The sequence below is a fragment of the Neocloeon triangulifer genome, unplaced genomic scaffold (genome assembly GCF_031216515.1).
Source record: "Neocloeon triangulifer isolate White Clay Creek 2 clone unplaced genomic scaffold, ASM3121651v1 ptg000009l, whole genome shotgun sequence".
Classification (NCBI taxonomy): Eukaryota; Metazoa; Arthropoda; class Insecta; order Ephemeroptera; family Baetidae; genus Neocloeon; species Neocloeon triangulifer.
The window spans coordinates 2,510,655-2,536,876 of NW_026775551.1; the positions used below are offsets into that span (position 1 = coordinate 2,510,655).

General features: G+C 36.6%; 1 protein-coding gene and 2 long non-coding RNA genes across 7 annotated transcripts in view; 2 read left to right on the forward strand and 1 right to left on the reverse strand.

The window, feature by feature from the left end:
- The window catches only part of LOC132195288 (uncharacterized), a 95,502-nt gene extending 82,017 nt beyond the window's left edge, over positions 1-13,485 (reverse strand). The window contains exons 1-3 of the long non-coding RNA XR_009441629.1: positions 13,350-13,485; positions 13,099-13,294; positions 12,697-12,884 (exon numbers count right to left, since the gene is read on the reverse strand). This is a non-coding gene — a long non-coding RNA (uncharacterized LOC132195288). The remainder of the gene's footprint in view (positions 1-12,696; positions 12,885-13,098; positions 13,295-13,349) is intronic.
- On the forward strand, positions 13,224-18,581 carry LOC132195287 (uncharacterized). 4 transcript variants are annotated; one of them, XR_009441627.1, is made up of 7 exons: positions 13,224-13,394; positions 14,203-14,363; positions 14,674-14,811; positions 15,111-15,223; positions 16,662-16,863; positions 17,216-17,285; positions 17,590-18,581. It is a non-coding gene; the product is annotated as an uncharacterized LOC132195287 (long non-coding RNA). The 4 variants fall into 4 exon arrangements; XR_009441628.1 differs by having other exon boundaries at positions 16,675-16,863; XR_009441625.1 differs by having other exon boundaries at positions 15,111-16,863.
- Positions 18,582-20,142: 1,561 nt separating this feature from the next.
- LOC132195431 (uncharacterized) overlaps positions 20,143-26,222 on the forward strand; it is a 36,552-nt gene continuing 30,472 nt past the window's right edge. For both annotated transcript variants that reach the window (XM_059617411.1, XM_059617412.1), the window contains exons 1-4: positions 20,143-20,353; positions 25,387-25,626; positions 25,728-25,775; positions 25,890-26,070. In XM_059617411.1, the coding sequence (XP_059473394.1) occupies positions 25,406-25,626; positions 25,728-25,775; positions 25,890-26,070 (450 nt within the window). In that variant the 5' untranslated portion in view covers positions 20,143-20,353; positions 25,387-25,405. The remainder of the gene's footprint in view (positions 20,354-25,386; positions 25,627-25,727; positions 25,776-25,889; positions 26,071-26,222) is intronic.

Here is a 26,222-nt window from a genome sequence, read left to right on the forward strand (position 1 = left end):
TGAATCTTTTATTTGGAAAGCAAAAGAGTTAAATTTTATTTAATAATATTAATTAAATTTAATACAGTGAAGAAGTTGAAAATGTTTTTTTATTTACTGATGTTCTTTGATTTGCCTGTCTCGTACAAATGAAATGGAAATAACAATAAATTTAATATCGTAAATTTTGCTTAAATTATAAAATATCCAACAACTTTTTTATTACGATAATTCTGATTCCTCTCCTGCTTTTTTTAAACTGTCAATTTGTCTCACCAGCTGCTGCTAATGATTTTGCAGAGCGTCACCAAACGTCAATTTTATGAGTCCTCAATCCTCATCGGAATGTCGTTTACTCTAAGTTTCGCCGAGATTTAGACTACGTGAAAGTCTGGCTCGTAAATAATTTTCCCCATTTCTGTTAGTAAGGAACGATGCTGTGCACAAACAATAAAAACACAGGCGCGCATTCAACTCGTGGGACGAACGAGTTCTTCTTCTCTTTTTCCGCTCGTGCGCCGGCAAATTTGCCTGTTTAAGCAGCGAAACTTTGGTGCTGGCCAACTTTTTGAGCCAAAGTTTAAGGCCGTCGGCATTTAAGGGCGTATATAAAAAAAGTGGCCATGTGTTACTTTGGCCGGGAAAAATTTGCCTGCCGACGAGAGGAAAAACGGGTGCACACTTTTAAAAGAGCATCTCGAGCGCCGGTTAATATTCGGCCGAATTTAATCATGTGCATATACCGCGGGTTCATATCGACTCTCCAAATGCGGAAAATAGGAAAACTTTTTTCATCTCTCTCTTCACCGCTGTGCGGAAATCAACAAATGGATTTTCCGGTGCGGCGGATGAGAAATAAAATTGCCCAAGAGAGAGAGAAACGGAAGGTAAAAAAAATTATTACTGGCGGCGGCGACACTAATATGAGAATAACTCAGGACAGGATTTTAATTAAGTTGAAATTGACCATAATTCAGCAGCCTAATCGTTTTTATATTGCTGAGAGAGGGATGCAGACAGAGAGAAAAAGATTTCCAGGCAAAGGGAAAATGGGGTGAAATAAAATCAATTTGCGAGAGCGAGCGGCGTCCGGATTAAGCCAAGAGGACGGAAGAATTTTTCCAACCATAAACTTTGATAGCAACTTTTACATTTTAAAAGCATCGCGCACGGCAGGGTGAAAGAGGCGGAAGGGATGGAATTCTCTTATTCGAATACGTCCGTCTCTTTCTCGTCGTTTTTATATTGCGCGCTGCGGAGCCGATAAACCCTTTCTTCTGGGCCCTCTCCTTCATAAAAGGGTGCGTCGTCCGCCCAGATATCAATTTCCTCTCAATCTTCTCAGTCGGGATTTAATTGAGCTCATAAATAGCAATTAGACTGTTTGACAAGAGAGCTAACAAGTAAAATTTAGAGTTCTCTAATTTCCACAGATAATATTGTTTCCCAATAGAATTGCATAGAATTTAGTGACAGAGATAAACAATTAGTAACCAAAATTACACAAGTTTGATTATATTTCTTTTAATCTTCTTATATCTTTCATTAATTAATAAAATCAGTCTACAAGAGATCTACCAGTGCTGTACAAAATTTAATATTCTAAATAAAATTCTGAATAGAAGAAACAGAACGCTTCATTTTTATAAAAAAAATAAAGACTAAAACGAGAGGATCTTGAAACCTCTCATAAAAAATGCAAAAAATGGATCTATATATTCCTGAGAAAATGATTTTTTACATTTCAAAATTGATTTGTACTGCAGACACGATTTCAAGATAAAAATTTCCTGCAAATTTAAATTTACTTTAGTTTGAACTCTTAAAGATCCACTCCGGTCAATTGTATTGCTCTTTATTTTGAAAGATTGCTTAATTTTGAGTATATCTTGTGAAAACATTATTTTAAAATTCCGAACCGTTGCGTCTCAATCTGAAGAAAACCTAAAAACGAGTGATTCGCGCGAAAAACGTGTGAGAATTGAGTAGCCAATCAGATCCATCAGTTTGTTCCTAAAACTACAGAATTTGGTCACATTGGCGCTGCGATCGCTGATTTTGCCACAAATGCCCCACGGCGCTTCAGAAAACTTGGCAAAATCAGCGATCGCAGCGCCAATGTGACCAAATCCTGCAGTTTTAGAAACAAACTGATGGATCTGATTGGCTACTCAATTCTCACACGTTTTTCGCGCGAATCACTCGTATTTAGGTTTTCTTTTGATTGAGACGCAACGTTTCGGAATTTTCAAATAGTTTTTTCACAAAATTTAGCAATCTTTCAGAATAGAGAGCAAAACACTTGACCGGAGAGGATCTTTAAATATAAATTTGATTAAAAAAAAAATTCGTTTTCTTATTTTCATAAATGGTATATAGATCTGAGGATGCGTTTCCTATGCAAATGTAATCAATTTACTCAATATAGAAAATCGAGTTAGTTCATCCCTGCGACAAATTGACCGTAGGAAGAAGACGAAGTGCGCACTTTGCTTAATCCTGACAGCCACGTAGCGAGCTAGAAGTGCAAACGGCCCTTTGCCCATCATAAACACACTCTGCATACATCTGCAAGGCAAAACAAGTCGGACGCCAAGTAGTGCATTGGCAGCACATGTGAGTAATGGAGTATTTACGAGAGAGAGCCTCTCTCTCTCTCTCCAGCGCGATTGGGCCAATTACCCTTGCAAAGGAATCTGGGTTAATGGCAATGAGGAACGATTGAGAAATTGCCGTGATGAAGTAAAGCTTGCCGGCGTCTACTTAATGCTACGCAAACGGAATGGCAAATGTCCTGCGCGCATTTGCATGCCTAACTAGCGCACAGCCATTCAAATTATCATCATCTCGCGTTGTACGCTCCTGACTGAAATGTTTGCACAAAGAAGCAGCTGCTTTTGCGAAAGAAGCTGTAGAGCCCTTTAAATTGCCGGCGCACAAACACGACAAAGAGCTGCTAGTCGTCTCGACTTCTCTAGCACTGAATTCGAACAGAAAGCACAAAGCTTTGCTTGTACGCTCGGTCCCGTTACAGCTTCTTTGTAGTTTATGGACTAATTAATTAATATTTTCTTCTCAACAATTATGTTCCGCACGCTGCGATATAATGAGCAATTATTTAGTTTTGCAGCCTTTGCTGAAAATGAAACGAAACATTTTATACACATAGACGATGTGAAACTTCATTATTCGTACAGAAGGACTGTGTTATTAATTATTATTTCTTTTCTCATTAAAAATTCATAACTTGAGAAAATTAAATGTCGAAAAATATTATATGAGCAAAGCATGAATGGCTGTCGTTGGGAATGACAAAATAAATGTTGCCCGCAGGACCAATTTCTTAGGCAATTTTCCTCATTTTGTAGAGCAAAGTCCTTGGCCCGAGGCAACAACCTTGGAAGGAATGAGCAAAGCATGAATCTCAAGGCTTACCGCGCTTGTCCTATATTACGAAGCTATTATTTTTTTTTTAAATTTAAGTTTCAAGAAAAATGCCAAAAGTATCAAAATTAAAGTCACGCGATTTTATAGCTTGTCAAATTTTAACTTCAATTAATTGAAAAATCAGTAGATAGAACCAAAAAGGGAATAAGAGTAGAACGGATGGATGGTTGTATTCGAAACTTTAGGTTGAAATAAATATTTTACTTTAATGAATGAGAATGGACAATAAAATGCATTGAAGCGCTGCATATTATTGTTAATTTTTTATTTTTACTTCAATAATGCAATTTTTATTTTCTTCAATGTACAATATTTTAGCAGATTATTTTGTTTCTTACACTGCAGTTTTAAATACCTGATGAATAATTGATGCTAATAAGACTAACAATAAGAAATAAATAAATTTAAAAATAAACCCAGAGTAGTAGCCGGAGTAATTTATTTGCCTTGACCCCTCATGATAGATGGATTTCGATTTTAATAATTAATTTTCGGAATTCTAGTAATGCCATATTTAAATTTAATAACAAGTTACATGTACTACACAACAATTTCATAAAAAAGTTAATTTTCATAAATACTTTGACCAACCACTCGACTTACTTCTAATTGGCAAATAGATTTTGGTATTATTTATGAATGGCAGAAATTAAGATTTTCGCTCAATTCATCAATTTTCAGAGCAAAGATGCCTTTTTTTTCTTTCTGCCTTGCTCATTTCTCTTCTCGCTCGTTCACGATATTGATCGCATAAAATCCATTATTGAAGCAATATGAATATAAAACGCGTCAGATGAAATAGAGATGGGGGCAAAATGAAATGGAGCACGACGAGGCGCACACATTCCAAGGCGCACCCCAAATATCAGATTCGATGGAGCTTTATGGAAACGACACGGCGTGCACATAAGCACATGTGCTCTTTCACTCGAGCTCTCTGTGCAGTGTTATTACGTTGAGGACGGGCGTGCTTTTAACTGGTGTTTGCATTTTGTTGGTGTTTAATAAATGCTGCGACGCTTACTTATCTGTCTGCCGTGGAAAAGCATCGGAGGCGCGCGTGTTGGCAAAAATACACAATATTATAAAGTAGACGAAACGTGCATGTGAGCCAATTCGCTTTTCCACGCAGCCAGGCACGAAATTATATCTGCCCAAACGATACTGTGGAGCAATTTCGGCTGCTTGTGCATTATTTTATGGCCGTTAAATGCGAAAAGTTAGACGAGGACCGTTGTTTGTGTCCGAATGATGAATCGCTCAATAAAAGAAGCATCTTTATTTTCTTCCACTGTTTTCCAGAAATTATCACGCACCTCGTTATGTTCTGTCGCCGGCAAATTGAAATTTATTGTGCCGCCTACAGTTTCGCGTAATGGTCGCCATTAGAGCCTAGTTTCCGCTCTGTAAGTGACAGTTTTCAAAATGTAATGAATGGAAAGTGCTGAGCAAACTGCAGCGTATGTCATGGATAAATATTTATGTGCACGCGAAATGAATTATTCAGGCTTGCAAAATGAAATTTACATCGGTTGCAATTTTCAACATCAATAAATATTGCCTATTGTTACAATTATTTTTTAATTATATTTGTTGAAGAATCAGTAATTAATATACTCAATTTGATTCAATAATGTGCAGTATTGACCTATATTTTATATGTTTCTATTTACAATTTATTAAAAAAGATTTATTTTTTAACAAGAAGACACAAAAATTATATTAAATTCTGTAAGCCATAAAAATGTCTTGAATGGAAATTGAATAATAAATATAAATTAGTATTATTGCTACTAAAGGAAAATTAAAAAACTTGGCAATTTTAAGTTCCACAACATTAGTCAGTGCGGCTGCGAAGAATGTAGCGGTAATTTTTCATTTCAGGACAGAGTTAAATTTATCTCGCGCAAATTGTGCTCAAGTTCTGAATTGAATGAATTGCATGGCCAATAAAAGTCGTACGGGTAATTTATCTGCTCGGCAGCCGTGTGTCGTCTATGTGTGTGAAAGCAGTGCACATGTAGAGAGAGCTTGTGGTGTGCATGAATAAATGCATGTGAATGCAAAGTGAATGCAGCCACCGCAGTGCTGCTGCTGCTGCGCTGGTGACCCAATAATTTTATCAGGGTGCAAAGTTTAATTTGCGCGTGTGTGGGCTATCTTATCGCGCTGTGCAGGCAAATCGATAGAGCGTTTAAGTGGAATGTAAAATTCAAATATATGTTAAAATTTTCAATACTAAATCAAGCTTTATTTTCCCCCTAGTTATGCATAGAAAAATTGGAAACTAAAATTTAATATCCTACTTTTCTGTCAGATTAAATAATGATTTTATTTTTTACTGTTCAAATATGGCACCTGCTAAACTTCTTATAAAAAATCATGTTAAAATATGCTTAGGATTATATTATCATAATAATGATAATGTTGTTTAAGTCCTCTATTTCCAATATTTTTATTTCTACTTGTTTTAAACCCTTCTTTTTTCTACAGGTATTCGTTTTTATTATATCAACTGAGAAAAAAATAGTCTTTATTTCAAATTAAAACCATCCATCAAATTTCTCACGCCTTATTAAATAATTTTCGTTACTTCGGTTATTTCAAACATTTATAAACTCTGTAATTGAGTCACCAAAAGATCCATAGAAGAAATACAGTTTTCCCCTGTTTCTTTTTTTTTTTATTCAGGCCGTACGCCCACAAATTTGTAGCAGTGGTTCCCATTTCACCTCTGAATAAAACATCAATCACACCCAAGACGCAAAAGTGCACTTTACTCTGCTCGGCGGTCGGTTTCCTTCCCGGCCTGCGATTCTCTTCTTCTTCACTATGATCTCAGCAAGGCTTGGGGCTGCGAGGCGGTGGCGATTTTTCCCCGTTGGCGTTAAGGTGGTTATGGCACGTGGTTTCTCCGCTAGGCGGCAGCACCGTCGCGTCGTTTTTTAAACATGCGCGCGAAGCTGCTTGACAATAACAAAAGATTCTCCTTGTTTAGCACTTGCAATTTGGGAATTTTCGGTAATTTTAAGCACAAATAAACTATTGTAAACAAATTCCGGCCATTAGGTTAAGATTAGGATCATCTTTTAACCATAATTTGAGCCAAATTTATTTCATAAATCGTGATTATTAGTTAGAATTCAAGGCATCTTTTTTGGCCGCTTTTTCAGCTAAATCATTGAAGTGTTACTTATTCTTGCTAAATTTTGAATCAAAAAAGATACCCCAGGGCGCCCCAGGGTCAAGGTAAAAGGTTTTCGCATAGATTTTACTATGCTGAATCTTGCCATCCCTTCAGCTCCCTCGTAAAAGTCACCTTTTGCAAGTGAAATTATTTGAAGACGAAAAAAAAATGTCATCACTCGACGGATTTTACCGTTCTTTTTCTCAGAAACGATTTTTTTGTTTTTTTACATTTTTTTATGGGATTAAATTTGTTGATCATCTTCTTTTTAATTTTAAGAACCAACGCACGAAGCATTCCTCAGGGCTCCCAAACCCTGCAATATTCTTCTCGGCTCTCGGCTTTTCCAGTTTTTACACACAATACACTTTTTCATAGAAAAGAAATTTATCTCAAAAAATTTGACTCATGAATGATACAGTTAATTAAGCAAGGATTGAAATGATATTATTACCACATTCTTCCACATTAACTACCCTCTGATATCAGTGTGTATGCTCTCAAGTGATTGCGAGTGAGAGACCCCGGACTGGACAAAAATTTCCGTTAAAAAGAGGTATTTTATAATTTTTCAGCTAAGATTTCCATTACAACTAGGATCTAACATACACTTAAAAGTCCACAAAACAAAGACAAATAAATTGAATGTTTTAGTGATCGAGTTAGAAGAATCTCATTTGCAACTAGAAGGCTAAAATCAACACAAGCCACAGCCGCATAACTTTATTTATTCTTATTGCCCTTTTATAATAAACTTTCTTGCTTTAAAAGTTGTAGAATGGATATGAGAATGTGTAAAAATATATCAACCACAAATGCAATCACCCTTCGATACGGCTTTCAAAAGATAAAGCTTATTTAGTTTGCGGACTCCATGAAACTGCTGGATCCTTGAAAAAGTATCAAATATTTTGCTAATTAAATTTTACAGATATTCATGATACTTTTTAGAGGGCAAATTGCATCAAAACGTCAACAAAATTCATGATCTCAAAATATTAAAATTAAAAAAAAAAAATTGTTAAAGAAATTTGAAAAAGAAAATTGATAAAGGCATCTTGTTAGCTTAGCTGATTCACACTTTTTGGTCCGTTTTCCCTTTTTGATAGGCCTTTAACTTGATTGTGTCAAAACGCAAGTGAGATTGTCTCATACCTATAAAATATATAAATTTTCAACCATCGATGGAAAAATTCGACAAATAAAAAATCTGAGATCCAAAATCTAAATTTGCACTTTACAGCAGGCAAGCTTAAGATTTTATATTGATAGCCATTAAGAAGGGTGGGTGCTTGAAATATATGTTTCCTATATAATTTTATAAATCTCAGATACAATTTGCAACTTTTAAAGCAGGAGAGTTAGTTAAAAAAAAAAAAAAACACAATAAGAATATGAATCGAGCGACGCTGCTTGTATCGATTGGCCTCCTAACTCACTAAAATCTTTAAACAAAATTCTTCAACCCTTAAAGTAGTGCATTTTTAAGTGTATTGCTATGACAACATAAGTATCAAAATCACAAAATATATTTTGAATTATTACCTCTTTTCGAAAAAAAATATTATCAATTCTCGAGCTTCTCGACTCTACGCAGTCAGTCGAAAAGACTCACGTAAATACACACTGTGCCATCAAAGGGGTAGTTAGTGTGAGAAGAAACATCATCATCATCCTTGTGTTATCGCTGCACCGGCCATTAATATTTTTCAAAATTAAAAAAGGTTGTTTCTTCCGAACAAAGGGGTGGATAAAATCCGAGATCGGACTAAAAAATTGCAGGGTTTAGGGACCCCAGGAGGGCTTCATACCTGAAAATATGATATGTTAAAAACTATTTAACAAATCAAACCACAATAAAAAGGGTGACTTATAAAAATAAACCAACAATAACGTGCGTCTTATACCATTTCCTCCGACTTCCGACACGATTCACTAGCAATAGGCGACCTTTAAAGCAGGGGTTGAAAGGGTGGCTAGGGTTTACGTACTTAAATCTTTAATAAACCTTTGACATCTACACTTAGGCATCCCTAGTAATTAAAAAAATTGTGAAAAACACGCCAGAAAAAGGTTAAAAAAACGATTTTCATTGAATAAACACAATTCAGACGGCAAGAGGCGCAGCTGATCTGCTGATTCAAGAGTCAAGCAGGGCTGCCAACTTATGAAACTAGATTTTCAAGTTTGAGCCTTCACTGCTTGGTCAGAATACTGGTGGCAACATTTTTCTCTCGACAGATCTTTTGTGAATTTATCTACCTGCGATTTGATTGGATAAAAGTGACGTGTTTACAATTCTTCCGCGAAGATATTACGCTTCAAAACCGAAAAAACAGTGGGGTAGATCAGTTTTTTCAGTTTAAATAAGAGATATTTGTTTTAAAACTTTTTACAATGGACATATTTTGAATCCTTGCTAAATTCCGCGTCGATTGATGTGTATATCATTATTATTTGACTGATAAATAGCATTGAAAAATAAGAACAATTGTAAAATCTAGGGTTGCTTGACTTCGGCGCTCGGAGGCCGTGACGTCATCGCGCGCAGTGAACACAATTTTTCGCGACGTAACCCCTGACGATTATCAGAACTTGATTTTTCATTTTTACAATAATCATTGTTCAGCCATAACACCCTTAAATAAAAACAGCGCGGTGATTTATATCTGACCCTGTCTCCAGCAATTTCCCGCACACTCGGCTGCTGTGCGAAGAAGAAATGATGCACGACCTGCAGCGGCGTCTTGCTTGATCTGGTCGGTGCGCAGCGAGACCATTTCTTATATATTCCCTCGCACTCATCCGCTGCCCATTCTCTCGCCTCGCTGACGATACAAAAGACCGACCCCTGCACGCCTCCAATCGCACCCTTGTTTGACGAAGAACATGTGAAAAGATGCACTTTCACACCTTTTTCTGCTTAATTTTTTTTTGTATCACGCCATGAACTAAGATAAAAGCTGAATAGAAGTAGTACAATAGTATAAATAATATTAATAATTGAAAACTTATCACACATGAAATCAAAAATATTTCTCCTTTTTTTTAAATCAATTAATTATCAATTTTGTATTAAAAATTAATAATAAGGCATGTTTTTTTATGTTCTCCTTCAATTATGGATATATATTAATTTTAAAAATTAGTTTTTAAATAAATATTAATGTCAAATTAATTTTTTTTTCTTTAATTAATAACAAATTTTAAAAATTTTGTGGTAGAATTTCACGATCGAGGGTTGATTCATGGTGATTTGAATTTAAAATCGGCTTTTCCTCGATGGGTTTTATGTGAGTTGTTTATTGTTTCAAAAGATATAGAAGCAAGCTGAATTCTTAATAGCCATTAAATTAAATATTATTGTATTTCAAAGCAACTTGCGCTTTATTTATTATTTCATTATTTGCATCATACACTAATATGACAAAGTAATACTAACAAAGGGTCATCGCATCACTTTCCCGACTCGCTAAACTTCACATAAATGTAAACTTGAATAGTGCATGCATCAATATAATGCGCTCGAACAAACGCAAATTTAACGACTTAATAAACCGCACTGGCGGCGAAACGGCAGCTTCTGAATATACATAGAAGCACATAAGAGCAAGTAAGTAGTTTTAGTGCACTCTAGCATAGGTCTCTATTTGGACGGCGTTGCGCAAAAGCAATAACTCCCCATCTGGCCGCGAGTGCTGATTAAACTATGCACATTGTGCGCTGCTCTCTCTCTCTCTGTGTTTATGTTATTATTAAACTCGGCGCGGCGTGCAAAAACAAAACATCCCGCGCGTCATGATTAAATTAGCCCTGGCCATTGTGACCCTCGATGCTGCCACGGAGCATTTCTCTACATTGCGTTTTAATACCACGCACCACCCCCCGGCTTTTAACTTGTTACCAATAAAATGATTATTATTATTATTAAATGCTCCAGGGATTGGTTGCGGTGACACAGGGGCCGACCGATAGTGCTGGCTTTTTAGAATGAGTCAAGTGCAAGGGCTATTCATAATCGATGTCGCAAAACCATTTCACGTGTCTCTTCATATTTATTAGCTTCTCTCTTTTTTTTTGTGAATTAGGAGCTCCAAAAATAATTATTATTTTTTTTTTTTTTTATGATTGAAAATTTGAAACCCAAATTTAAAATGGAAATGAAGAGATCGGGCTTTTTCTCATTGCAAAAGTTGTTTTTATTCGCAAACAAAACCGCTTTTATTTTTGAATAAAAACAAATTTTGCAACGATCTCTTCATTTCCATGATCATCTTCTCAATAGTCAATTTTTTCAAACAAAACCAAATTTAAAATGATTAGTCTTCAATAATTAAGATATCTTTATATACACAAATTATTAATATGGTTAAAATAAAATTATTTACAAATAAAATTGAGATAATAGGAGAAATTTAGGCAAGTACGCATGCGAAATTAATTAAAATTCATCATTCCATTAATTGATGTAGATTGTTTAATTTTTTTGTTCGCGTTTTGTAATAATTTTTTTACATAATTATGACTTATTGTGAGTTAAAATTTATTTTTAATTCACTGATACAAAACTACATTGATCACTAAAAATATTCTGAAAGAAAAATTTAATCGTTTGAGCAATTTGCTCAGGGTGAAGCAAAAATATTTTGACGAAAAATCTTGGGACGTTGGCGCGATTGAAGAGCCCTTGGCCATCAGGAAGCAGCGCGGGCCACGAGGGCGGAACGAAGGGTCAATATTTGCCAATGCGAGTAACATGGTCCGCAGTCGTTGTGCAAATAGCCCCGAGTCTCGGTACCGTGTTGATGATATCCCAATATATCGTCGTCGCCCTTTCGGCAGGGCCTGCCTGGTGCCAACTTCCGCTCTCGGACTTTTCGCTCCTTATTCGACGTCGCACGATATAATATTGCGACGTAGGCGTCGCGTTTGGCTTTTCCCTCGCGTCTCCTATTTCATACATCAGATTGTCAAATTACTGTGAGCTGCCGTTGACGCGCAGGCAGGGGACTCGGTGTTTTGCGAGGGCGGCAGTCGCGCGACGAGATTAATGAGGGACGAATTTTTCTTTCTTTGTTGGCGCAATATTCCGCGGCTTTTGCTTCGGGGCGCGGAAAGGCGGAAATTGAAATATTTCCCTCTGACGAAAGCACGGCAGGAATAATTTTGTGAAATTTTTACTTATATACTTCGTCTCCACGAAGTAAATTTCTATAACTGTCTCAATGAAATTTAAGTGAATTTAATCAATATCTTGAAATAATCTATGCTTTTTATACTTCAAAAGATTTTAGTAAATTATATGATTTATTTATGAGCTCGAAAGACACAACTAATGAGCAATATAATCATATACACCGTACATTTCGAGTTATTTTGAAACAGAACTTGCTTCATATTTACAAGATTTTTCTGATTTTTATAATATTTGATCCAAATAAGGTCTAGGAAAAGCAAAATTTTCATTATTTAACCTGTGTTTTCTCAAAAAAGGCAAAAATGGCCATTCTGAAAATGACAGAGCCGATGTAAAATTTAACGGGCCACATTTTTTTCCAGTACCACCAAAATAATCGGAAATGTGAAATTGGTTACACTTTTTATGAAACCTCGGTAATGATCTGTGATTAAAAGAAAGTTTTAATGCGTTTTGCTAGAAGACATTTTTATGCTTTTTAAACATTATATGACATGAAAATTTCTTCAATTTTCCGAAAAATAACATAGACTTTAACTTTCAGCAAGTGTGCAAATCTTGCGGAAAAATGCAAGGGAATGCTATCCTCAAAAATTTAAAAACCGTCGCATTTTTACAATTTATTACTGCATTACATAAATCATAACTAAAATTTGATACTGTCATTATTTTTCTACATTCTTCCCGAGAGGTCATCAAACTAAAACACGCTTCTTAGTCTTATTCTTAATTTCTTATTACTATTTCCCTCCCTCTGCCTTGCAACTAGTTTTGTTTACTTTTTGAGAATGCCGAGGGGATGAATGATATGTAATCTATTTTTCTTTGCATTTGCATTACAGCGCGAGAAACAGATAATTATGTGAAAAACTTGTCTTGCACCTACCTTGTGTTGTCTTCATCGCATTCCTGAGTGTCCAGTAGCTGCGCATTCCAGTCGTCTGTCATCCGGTTTGGCCAAATATATATACTGTCTGTGTTACGCTGGCCGCACTTTGATCCTTGCATTCCTTGCTACGATTTTCGCTCATTCCTGTTTCGATCCCGTCATTCCGCAATCCGGCGAGCTGAATGCTGAACAAATTCAAAGAAAAATTTAATATGAATAACCTTGAATTTAATTCAACGCTTGAAGTTTTATTTTTAATTTTGAAATTTACTAAAAATTACATTGACTTTTAGATATAAAATTTTAATAGCTGTGTACATGATAATTTTGAGTGGTTAGTACGTTGAGACCCAATTTCATAAACACAATGGTAGTGATTCCTGAATAATTTCATCTTACTTGTCATTTTTCCTTTCCAAGGACTTATTGTGTTGACAGAGGAATGCAAAAAGCGAGAGAGTGTGTGGGCGACCGGCCGAGCGCCTCCGACCCTCCCTCTTTTCCTTCTCGCTCGCCGGCAAGAACAAGCGCCGGCTTGTCTCAGACCAGACTTCTAGATCCAGAATTTTTTCGCTTGAAGAAAAATCGGGCGAAACTGACAGAAATCAAACTGTATTCGCCGAATCACGAAGAAAATTGGATTTTCTCACCGCGGAGACCACGCTGACGAGTCCGCGCTCATGACTTCACCCCAGGTAGGTCCCATTGAGGCCCATAATTAATCGAATTGCACGTATTTTTCTATGTGCACGGCGCGCTTGTTCTTGTCAAGCAGTAATAATTTTGTAAATCTTAGTACATACAAGACGCGAGACCCCACTGAACGTAGCTCAAATGGAGACTAAAGACTCTTTGCTTTTCCGCAAGATAAAATATTTAGTTTTAAGCGCGTTTAATATCGGTGAAATAATTAAATAAGCGTGGAGAATTATTAATATTAGCTTCACCTTTACTTCACCTGTATTCTCCTCTCGCCCCTTTTTCTTGGTGCTCGCGCTTCCGGCCGCAGTCGCAAAAATGGCGGCGCTGTCGCTTGTGTGATCCGCGTGATGCTGGCATTTTCTCCAAGAAAGCGGCTCTCTCAGGGTTTCTCAGACCTGTCCACCGCATGGAAATTGAGGCCTGACCCCACCCTGACCCCAAGGTACTGTTTCAACGGCGCCGCGTCTCATAAATCGCGTGCGTTTTTCAGTTGAAAAATTGCTTTTCGATTCACCGACTTTGTTTCAACATTCCTGAACTTGCTCGTGAAATCACATCCAGTTTTATGTTGACGGAGTGCGGCTATTCAAAAAATGTCTCAATTTCAATGCTAATTTTGGACGTTAAATTTGAATTATCAAAATTCTAAATACCTGCTCTCTCGTCTCTCGTCTCATTGTTTTGATTTAAATATAAAAAAAGTACATTATAATGCACTTTTAAATACAAAAAGATATGAGAGTAATGCACTTTTAGTTTCCTCTTTAAAATAAATTATTAACTTTTGAAAATTTTAATCAGGTCATTCGGACTACAAAACAACAAGTGGGCAGCGGCCACGTGTTCAACCTTGGCTGGAACACATGATGCTTTCTTCAAAAAACGCTCGCCGCCGGCTTTGTCTCCAACAACTTCGGCAACGCCATGGACATCAACCAGGGATATCGACAATACTTTTTATGGTGAGAATAATCCTTGTCCTTTTAATTTTCTCAGGATGAATGAAATCTCAGTTTTTTTTTATTTGTTTTATTATTTTTTCTCTTGCATGTTGAATTTGCATATAGCCAACCAATAATAAATCTTCAACCAGCTTTACTCCAATTTAAATAAAATATTTTTTATTTATTTTAAAAAGGGTTACAAGCGGATTAAATACTTTGCATAGAAGTTTCTAGTTCTATTATTTTTTTTAAAGTATAAGAAAGGGAACTCGTCCAAATTTTTACACTCTTGGATCGAATTTATTTTAATAAATTCTCAATTCTTTAGGCCTCAACCAATCGAATGACAACATTGAGCGGCAGAAACGGAAAAATGAGTGATGGCCTACCACCATCAGTCACCAGGCAAACCAATGCCAGTCGGCAAGTCGAAATCTCCCCAAGGTTGTTGCAGAGAAGTGAGCAGGTCAGTGCAATAGGAGTTTTTTTGCAATTTTATTTCATAGAAGCGCTCTGGCCAAAGATTAGTCACACACCTTAACTCTTGAAACAAATCAAACTAATTCCAAGGATACAATTTTCATGAATTAAATTCTAATTTAATTAGAAAATCTCATTTAATCACAAAACAAATTCAGAAATTGTTAATTATCATTAAAATAAATGCAAGCCTTATTAAATTTAAGATTATTACATTAAATATGAGAACAGCATCCTCGGCTTTTTATAAATGCAATTTTAATTAGAATTATTAAATTCAATCAGGTCGAAGAGACGCCACTTGTCAACAGTGTTTGAGGACTTGGCAGACACCGCCAGTGCCAGGCTCTTGGTCAAGTTTTGAAACCTGCAGAATACAAGAGCTCCTATGACCTGAAGTAGGTTTAAATGTATTCTGCATGCGACGATCAAGACAAGTAAAGTGACTAGGTTGTGCATTTGCCACAGATAGGCGCAACATCCTCCACCCACTTTTGCCTGAGAGCCCAATGTTTTCAGTTTTTTTACACTGTTTAAATTTAAAGTTTAATGAATAGTTATGTGGGTGAATTTTGTTATTTTTACTACAAAAAATGTATAAATTAAGCAACTGCACTTATGCCAATTATCTTTTTGTAATGGAGTGGCGGCACCCCCGCAACAGATACCGGTCCAACGGAGCGGACAACAGCTGAAGGCCGCCCCTAACAGGGGACGTTGCCCGCCACCGCTGGCAATGCGTCGTCTGAATGGCTTGTGTGTGAATAATGCCGAGGCATCACAACCACCCATTGAGCGTCTGCATTCGCCATGCGGGAACACGATTTGGTGTCCAGGGCTTGGTTGCGACTAAAGTCCTGTGTCTGAACGCATGGGAGGTGCGGAGAATTCAGATGACACTGATGCTGACGTGGTGCACTCATGAGATTGAGTTGTCATGAGTGTGGCAATGGGCGTGAAAGAGGTTGGGTTCGTTGTTGGCACCCTTGTGTAGTCCAGTATTTTTGGTCACGCCGGGTGCCTCCTCGAACACCTTCCACGTTGCGCAACCGGGAGCCCCTGCCCCCGAACAATAGCTGGAAGTGAGTCTCAGTACCGCGGATGTCTGCTTCAGTTTGCTGGGATGTCAAACCACTCCACTTTAATACTTCTTTATTAAAAATGGCCAAATAACTTATTAAAACTAAATGCATGTGTCTTTGAACTTTAAGGATGGCTTTTGCATGAACAGTGAGTGAAGTGCAAGTGGTTATTTTTTATTTTTTACCAAAAAAACAATCTAAACGAATCTTATTTAAACTGGCCAAGTCAAATGTATTGTTCTCTTGTAACTTTTCCAAAATTGGAGTGATGAAAGATGATTTATAATAGGACCGCATAATGCAGAAAGTTTCTGTATACAAGCTAATGAATGATTCTGAATGCGCAGCAAACTAAATACAATTTTTTTAAATTCCATCATCAAATTTTCTGGCCATATCTTTTGTATCGGAGAATATGAATGCAAGGATTAAAAATTTGAAGTATTGAGCAGCTGCGGCGCATGAAAAAAAATGATAATATTGATTGTTAATGCTTTGTACCCGGAATATTAAATGTGACAAAATCAGTTTGCTAAGTGTTCTAAAAACGGACTGAAATATAATTTCTTGTTAGATAAAGTAGGTAAAATGCATGTTAATATAAATAGTTAAAATAGTCTTGTATTTTAAAAGTGACCAAGTGTTAGTGAGAAAAGTTCAGTAGTGCATGTGAAATAGTTTAAGTGTTTGGGGGTAACACATTTTTATTATTAGATTTTTCTTTAAAGTGAGAATAATTTTGGAAGTTCTTTAGTTTATTTCCACAGATCCTGCCTGAGCGTGTCAGCTTGGAAGGGCGGTTTTGGCTTCAGCACCAATGGTCTGACCCTCGGACCGCGATGCCTCCTTGGACAACAGCGTGCGAGGACGCTTGCCATCTTCACCCTCAGCTTTTTCCAAAAACTCTGGAAAAGCCGTGACCGACAGCCAGACGGACGTCTTTGAAAAAAAATTCGGTGAGATTTCAATTTTATATTTCAAGCATCAGTATATTAGTTTTTCGAAGTATTTTATGTTTGCAATCTACATATCAAATTTTGCACAAATCAAGCAATTTAGAGTTGAATTGCAACCACTTAAAAATACTATCTGGGGCTTATAAAATTGAGTATCTCTCATAATTATGCAACTTACTTCAGTGATTAAAAATTTCCAATTTTTTTTAAAGAAATAATATTTTTCAAGCATTTTTATTAAATGAAGAATCCACAAGATTAATAATAAAGTGTAAAGAAAAATTAAATATGAATAACCTTGAATTTAATTCAACGCTCGAAGTTTTAATTTTAATGTTGAAATCCAACGTAGGTCATCAGGCGAACCAATGCCTGTCGGCCAGTCGAAATCTCCCCAAGGTTGTTGCAGAGCAGTGAGCCAGGTCAGTGCATAAGGAAATTTTTTGCGTTTCTATTTTATAGAAGCGCTCTCGCACACCTTAACACTTGAATCTTGAATCAAATCAATATCCTAAATCAAAATAATTCAAAGGATACAATTTTCATGAATTAAATTCTAATTAAATTTTAAAATCTCATTGAATCATAAAACAATTAATTCAGATATTGTTCTCATTAAAATAAATGCAAGCCTTATTACATTCAAGATTATTATATTACATACGAGAAAAGCATGCTCGGCTTTTTATAATTGGAAATTTAATTAGAATTATTAAATTCAATCAGGTCGAAGCAAAACGCCACTCGTCAACAGTGTTTGAGGACTTGGCAGACACCGCCAGTGCCAGGCTCTTGGTCAAGTTTTGAAACCTGCAGAATACAAGAGCTCCTATGACCTGAAGTAGGTTTAAATGTATTCTGCATGCGACGATCAAGACAAGTAAAGTGACTAGGTTGTGCATTTGCCACAGATAGGCGCAACATCCTCCACCCACTTTTGCCTGAGAGCCCAATGTTTTCAGTTTTTTTACACTGTTTAAATTTAAAGTTTAATGAATAGTTATCTGGGTGAATTTTGTCATAAATTTTATTACAAAAAATGTATAAATTAAGCAACTGCACTTATGCCAATTATCTTTTTGTAATGGAGTGGCGGCACCCCCGCAACAGATACCGGTCCAACGGAGCGGACAACAGCTGAAGGCCGCCCCTAACAGGGGACGTTGCCCGCCACCGCTGGCAATGCGTCGTCTGAATGGCTTGTGTGTGAATAATGCCGAGGCATCACAACCACCCATTGAGCTTCTGCATTCGCCATGCGGGAACACGATTTGGTGTCCAGGGCTTGGTTGCGACTAAAGTCCTGTGTCTGAACGCATGGGAGGTGCGGAGAATTCAGATGACACTGATGCTGACGTGGTGCACTCATGAGATTGAGTTGTCATGAGTGTGGCAATGGGCGTGAAAGAGGTTGGGTTCGTTGTTGGCACCCTTGTGTAGTCCAGTATTTTTGGTCACGCCGGGCTTGCCTCCTCGAACACCTTCCACGTTGCGCAACCGGGAGCCCCTGCCCCCGAACAATAGCTGGAAGTGAGTCTCAGTACCGCGGATGTCTGCTTCAGTTTGCTGGGATGTCAAACCACTCCACTTTAATACTTCTTTATTAAAAATGGCCAAATAACTTATTCAAACTAAATGCATGTGTCTTTGAACTTTAAGGATGGCTTTTGCATGAACAGTGAGTGAAGCGCAAGTGGTAATTTTTTTTTTTTTTTTTTTTTTTTTTTACCAAAAAAACAATCTAAACAAATCTTGTTTAAACTGGCCAAGTCAAATGTATTGATTGTTCTCTTGTAACTTTTCAAAAATTCGAGTGTTGCAAGATGATTTATAATAGGACCGCATAATGCAGAAAGTTTCTGTTTTCAAGCTAATTAATGATTCTGAATGCGCAACAAACTAAATACAAATTTTTTTAAATTCCATCATCAAATTTTCTGGCCATTTCTTTTGTATCGGAGAATATGAATGCAAGGATTAAAAATTATAAGTATTGAGCAGCTGCATGCGGTGCATGAAAAAAAAATGATTGTTAATGCTTTGTACCCGGAATATTAAATGTGACAAAATCAGTATGCTAATTGTAAAAACGGACTGAAATGTAATTTCTGGTTAGATAAAGTAGGTAAAATGAATATTAATATAAATAGTTACAATAATCTTGTATTTTAAAAGTGACCAAGTGCTAGTGTGAATAGTTCAGTAGTGCATGTGAAATAGTTCAAGTTTTTGGGGGTAACACATTTTTATTGTTAGATTTTTCTTTAAAGTGAGAATAATTTTGGAAGTTCTTAAGTTTATTTCCACAGATCCTGCCTGAGCGTGTCAGCTTGGAAGGGCGGTTTTGGCTTCAGCACCAATGGTCTGACCCTCGGTCCGCGATGCCTCCTTGGCAGGGTTTCTGAGCACAAAATTTTTCAGGTGCTCAAATTCATTTGCTCCTGCTCCTGCTCACTTCTACAGTGCTCCCTAATTTCTGCTCCTGCTCCTGCTCACCTCAGGAGTGCTCACCTACATCTGATCGCGAGCATGCTCCCTCTTGGGGTGCTCGCGAGCAGATGCTCGTGAGCATGCTCACTGAAGGAGTGCTCAATGCTGCTCCGAGCAAATTTTGCTCCTGCGATTTGCTCCCGAGCAGTGTCATGCTCATGTTTGATATGAAAATTCGGCATGTAGGTTTTTAATTAATTCTGAAAGAATATTTATTAAGCCGATATAATTTAGCAAAAGTCAAAGACATCAATTTGATACCAAATTAAGACCATATATGAAAAATTTAATATAAATTAAAATAATAAAATTGTTCCCATAAAATGATTTAATTATTATTTAAAAAGACGAATTGTTGCCAGGAGCACATAAATATGAAGCAGGAGATTGAGCTCTTTTTAAATTATGTACAGCGGAAAAGACACAAGAGGACTGAAGGTTTGCCAGGAGCACATAAGGTGCAGCAGGTCGAACTCAGGGCTGAAAGGGGTGTAGGCGGAGCGTCAGAGCATAGGGATAATGCATTGCGATTATAAAGCGTCCTCCACTGGTTTTTGTTGATCTCACAGTGTAGAGTATAGATTTAGTATGAAATTCTGTTATTGTAGTAAAATTTTAAAGCAAATGTGAGCAGAAGGAGCATCTCGAGCATATTTAGTAAATTTTGCTCCTGCTCCTGCTCACTTCTAAAAAGTGCTCCCTATTTTCTGCTCCTGCTCCTGCTCACCTCAGGAGTGCTCCCCTATATCTGCTCGCGAGCATGCTCCCTTTTGGGGTGCTCGCAAGCATTTGCTCGCGAGCATGCTCACTACAGGAGTGCTCAATGGTGCTCGCGAGCAAAATTTTGCTCAATCTTGCTCGCGAGCAGCTCATGCTCAGAAACCCTGCTCCTTGGACAACAGCGTGCGAGGACGCTTGCTATCTTCACCCTCAGCTTTTCCCAAAAACTCTGGAGAAGCCCTGACCGACAGCCAGATGGACGTCTTTGAGAAAAAATTTGGTGAGATTTCTATTTTATATTTCAAGTACCAGTATTTTAGTTTTTCCGAACTATTTTATGTATGCAATCTACATATCAAATTTGGTATGAAACAAGCAATTTAGAGTTAAGTGGCACCCACTTAAAAACTATCTTAGGCTTTTATAATGCATCTTAAGTTCATCAAGTCTGATACTAGAGATTAATTATTCTATTTATTTTGCATAATTTTATGAGTTAAATTAATAATTTTAATTTTACCGTCATCATTAATATTAATTTAATTCTTAAAAAAAATGAACTAAGTCAACTGCAGTTCTTCTTTTGCGCTCTTTTACTATAATTATTAGAATAATTAATTAAAAAAAAAGAAGAACTTCTTTTATTTAATTGATAGAGCACAGTTCATTGAAATAAAGTATATCAAGAATAAAATTTGCTTGTAATATTGGCACTCGAGGAGATGATCATCAAAATATTGGAAAGTAATAAATTTGCCAATAATGCTTATCTACTTGTACAAAAATTGAGCACAATGAGGAAAATATTACGCACACTGATCATAATATAGTTCTAATTATTGGATGCAATTCTGAAAACTTGATTATACAATATAAATATATTCAAAAAAATTTTCTTTATTAGTTCATTGTTGATATGCCCTAAAGACCTATTTCAATTTTTAATCTACCACTCAATCACGTGAGGTGGAAGAAATTTTTGTGAATTTTTGTTGCTTTGAGTTTGAATTAAAATGGCAAATTAAACAGTTGCCGCAGCCATCTATCATTCTCTGTTGGTGGACGTAAATCACAAATAATGGTGAAGTGCATAATTCATCATGCGAATTCCATTTCTGCACTTGATTGTACTTGCCATTTGTACATTATTATCTATCTATGCAGTAATAACACAACAAATGACTGCAATGAAAATTCGTAATGGAATCCTTCAGTTGGGGTTGAAAAGCAGTGGCCGGGTCTCTTGGTGTACCTTTCACAATAAAATTTACATTTCTCGTTTTGTCGCGTGCAAATATGCTTTCCATTTGAATTGCGTGATAAACACATGAAACTTGCGCGCGCTCGGCTTAAAATTAATGAGACAGGCCCCGGGCATTATTCAGCCGTTTGTTTGTAATAAATATTTAAGCCAGTGGCAAACGCCACGACCCACCAGCGGTTGATAAAAATTCTTTAGGAAAGAAAAAAAGCCGAATCCAAACATTTGCTCTTTTGATGTACGGCTTTTAAAGTAGGCCCTCGCTCGCTGCTTTTTATAGAGTTACATTTATTTTTCGCCCGAGTGATCAGGTTTCAATTTGCTGGGAAAACTGCCGGCTCTTCCAATAAAAAACGTCACAAGTTAAATAAATTTTCACTCTACGTCTCTCGCCAGCAGATATTAGTTTTCCTCGCGTCAGTTCCATATTTTATTTCGCTCATGCCGGCGGCGCAAAAACACAATTTTCGGAAATCAAAGGCGGGCTGCACGACATCCGACAAGCTGTCTCTAATGACGATAATCAGTTCGGTCCGAGAGACACGCGTCGTTTGCATATGCTCGCAGCTGGAAATTGTCGCAGAAAATGAGAAGCCACTCGAATGGAAACGCGTTTCGGAGAAAAACGTCTTTACCAGCGGGGAAAGAGAAGCGTCGCCGACTGGAAATGATAATAAAGTGCGTGGCAAATTTGGAACGAAAACATTGGTGATGGAGCTAAACAGAATCGGAGACGAGTTTATGAAATATTGAATGGCCCAGAGGAGATATATCGACGCACCACCCGACTCCGTTCATGAATAAAAGAAAAGCTTGCGCAGGAAGAGAGAAAAATAGGATGCGTATTTTTGGGTTTTTCACGGGCTGCTTTGCAATGAGAGTGGATCGTTTTATTGCAGACCCTCATTATTATCGGTGTATTGTCTGTGTCATTTTTAATTGGGTGAAATGGACCGTGGATTTTTGTTCATAGGCAGGGGGGACAGGGAGAAAAATTCACAAACCACTATTTAAGCAACCCAGAAATTGTAGTTATTTATGTAGTTTTTCCTTATATTGAAATTTATTATGAAAAAGTAAAAATTATTGCTACTCGTTTTTTTTTATTATGCTTGCATTTTTTTTGATGAAATAATTTATTTATTGACGTTATACTTAAAAAATATTTTACATTAAATATTTTGTCCAAATCTAATTATTACATGCTTTTATATAAAAATGAAAAACAACAATTAATATTAATAATAACATTTAAAGCAGCTAAATGATAAAATCACTTCATAAACTTTTATAATCAGAATCAAGATAATAAAATCTGCTTTTCTTTCTGTAATATTAGGCCTGAAGCTTAATAATTTAATTTCTTTTGCATACAATTTGAAACTACTAGACATGATTTTACTTCATCAGAAAAAAACCACTTGCTTCAGATTTATTCAATTTTTCTTCCAAGTAATCTACAGATGTGACCTCTTTATTCAACATCACTTTTTTATAATTTTTATAGAAATAATCTAAAGCAAAAGAAAAGGAGTGCCTGTCAGAAAAATAAAATCAAAGAATTTATTAAATCACTTGCGAGCTATAAATTTCATCGCTCGTTTCTGTTTTCTTTTGAATTCGACCGCTTGAACAAACAACCAAATGAATAGTAAATAAGGAAGCATATAATATGCAGATTACAAATAGTGGAATTTTGATTACTATTTGAGTAAACAGTTAATTATCAAAATGAAATTTACACACATATCCATTCGTCGTGTCCGCCATATAATTATGCAAAGCGATTGGTTTGCTCTGGACGCACTCGCAGCTTCACTTCGCTGTTTCCTTTCCTAACTCAATATACCCACCCACCCTCACTGGAATTTTTGCCTGGTTGACATTTGCCTTTCGCAAACATTTGAGCACGCAGTAATGAGCGAAATTGACTAACAAGCCCACAAAGCGGCAGTTGCTGGAAAATAAGTCAACAGTGAACCGCGCCGCTCTCGACAGGTGCTCTTGCTCGGATATGTAGGCAACCCAGCGACGCGCACACAAAACGCACCTTTCAGAGTTTGCTCCGAACAGCACGACTCGCATGCACATATGTGCTCAATTTTCCGCGAAATAATTTGCTGTGCTCTCGGCTGCGTGCGTCTGTAATATCTTTGCGGTGCGATGTGAGGTATGGAGTAGAAAACAACACGCCAGTTTTCTCTCTTTTGCCCAGGCGCTTCTTTGATGCTGGGTAACTCAGAAATTAGATTTGAGTTCGTTGGACCAAGTTTGGACCAGACTTGTTTGTCAAAACTAGCACCGCAAAGAGGAAATTGACATATTATAAATAAATGCAATGTTAATTAATTTAAGCTTCCAAATTGTTTAATATATTAGTTGCTTACTTTTTTTTTAAATTCTAGCCTGATTATTAATTATTATTATTGCAACTCTTTTTTTTTAAACCGCAATATTTAAAGAAGATGCTCTAAATGTTTTATTCGAAATATAATATTTTATAATTTATTCACATCAGGTGTGGGAACGTCTGATGGAAAATGATTTTTTTTTTAGTTCAAGACTGGATATTTTTTATAAACTAATATTTTCATATCCAAGTTTTCAGCAGAGAATTAGCTAGATGGCTCAGTTTTGTCCGCATGGTATCAATTTTGTTGTTTTTATTAACAAGAGCTTTAAAATTAGGGGGAAAATGAATTCTTTTATTTTAATTTCTGCAATTAAAATAATACTATTTCTGTAAAAATAAAAATAAAATAGCCTAAAATATATTTTCATATACAGTCATATAAAGAGTTTCTAAAAATCTGCTAAAAATATGATTTTTTTTGCTACTGGAGCTTTGAATAATGGAGCATGATTAGTACTGCTGTTAACGTTTTTTTCCTCTAATATTTTAAATACAGCTCCTGCAACAATTTTTTTTTTTTTTTAAATCTGAAGACTTTGTGGAAAGCAAAACAACCATGGGGTGATCTGTGATCTTTCCATTATTTGCACCGAGCAGAAACGTTGAATCCGCATCGCTTCGAGCCATGAATGTAAATCCATTGAAAATTAATTTTCCTCATTCCTACCAGGTATTATTAATTTCTGCAGGCTTCCTTTGTGTGCTCAACTCTCGTTGAAAGACCACAGACCGCTCAACTGTTTAATTGGCCGGGGGGAAAAAATCACATTGGCTTATTTGGGAGCAGCTCCAATATTCGTGGCCGACGCGAAATTCACATTATTAATGCGCGTCAGCATTCAAATTCGTCATAGTCAGTCGAAAGTGAAATATTTGCTCTCCATCGTCTGAAATGATGAATGCCTTTTATTCTTCTGCGCTTGTTGTTGGTTGATTCGTTTCTTTCTTTTCTCCAACGCACGTACAAAAAGGTGTTTGCCAAAGTATTGTCGGGGAGAAAAAGAGAGAAAAACGAGAGACGCCTCCGCACAAAAGAAAAGGAAAGTGGGTGTTGCTCTGCCACAGCAAAAAACGAATCGCGCGGGCATTACTTTTCCTCTTGTATCTTTCCACAAATACATGGCGCACACACGGCACAAATATGGCATATATCATAAATTCAATTCGATATACAGCGCCTCGCCTCTCTTTTGTAATATATTTGTTTGATCTGCCGGGAAATGTTTCGCACACAAGTTCAACTGATATTGCGTTTCGTCTCAACACGGAACTTGGCCGTGCAAAAGAAATACTTGCATATCAAAATGTAAACAGACATACATTTCTGAAAAGTTACATCACTGTTAGATTTTTAAAGCAAATGGTGTGTGTAAGTTCAAACGGCTAACGCAGTGAACACATAATATTTTCTTAATAAGTAAAATGTACACTAGAAGAAAAAAACATGCATTTATTTTCCACTGCAAATAACTTCTTTAATGGGTTGTTGTTTATTTTAACTTTATATTTTTAATAATAATTTAATAATAATTTTTTGTGCAATGGTTTTGTTGGTGCAAGAACAACCCTTGTATGATAACTTTTTGGTGAATTACTTTTAGGTATTAATTTATTAATATGTTTCTTTTTCTGTTTGCAGGAACGGAGAATTCTCGGAGATGGCTTTAGGAGTGATTGAGTCAAGGGTGGGAATGCATCTGGTAGCGTCTCCTTCAAAGATTGCAGACGTTTACGCGGCAGCATGGCTGAAGTCCTTGCGGAGACATGGAAGGGTAAAGGAGGCGACGCCACTGTTCGAAACCGACCCTATTCTTTTTGGAGAGAAGAGGCCAGAACCGGCCTACTTGACTGCGAATTTTCTTCCTTTCAATCAAATTTGGTATGTAAGTTTGATTTTACGTTTTAACCTAAATTAAACAGAAGTTTGCTTTTTTGGTCTTTGAAATATAAATTAAAGCTGATGAACTTTTTAATCTGCAGGACCAAACTGACCGAGATCCTGTTGGAAGCGGCGTTGGGGTTGATGGGGTGAGCGGGTTCAAATATCGCTTTTAAACATGCAAAAAATGAAATTTATTCTTTATTTTTATTTTTTATTGAAAGATATTTCTTTGTTATTAATTGAATCTTGATGAATTTTAGTGGCGATGAGTGGAGTTCATTGGAACCCAATAATCCAAATTCAGCCCTGGACCTGCGAGACCTTTGTGATGATGCGTCAGCAAGCGAGCAAACCTGCCATCGTCGGCAAGCAACTGGAAGATGGCCCTGGACAGATTGGTGCCCTTGTCAAGACCAGCCATCGCATGACCTTCACTTCCAGGTAGGGTTTTACACAACTACCATTTTTCATTATGGTGACGGAGTGATGGGGTTTTGCCGCCCATGCCCCTTGTAATTTTTGCACTTTTTACCAAATTGCACTCTTAAAGTTCAGTTCAGGGTCTCATCTTTTCTCGTGGGTAGTTCTATTAA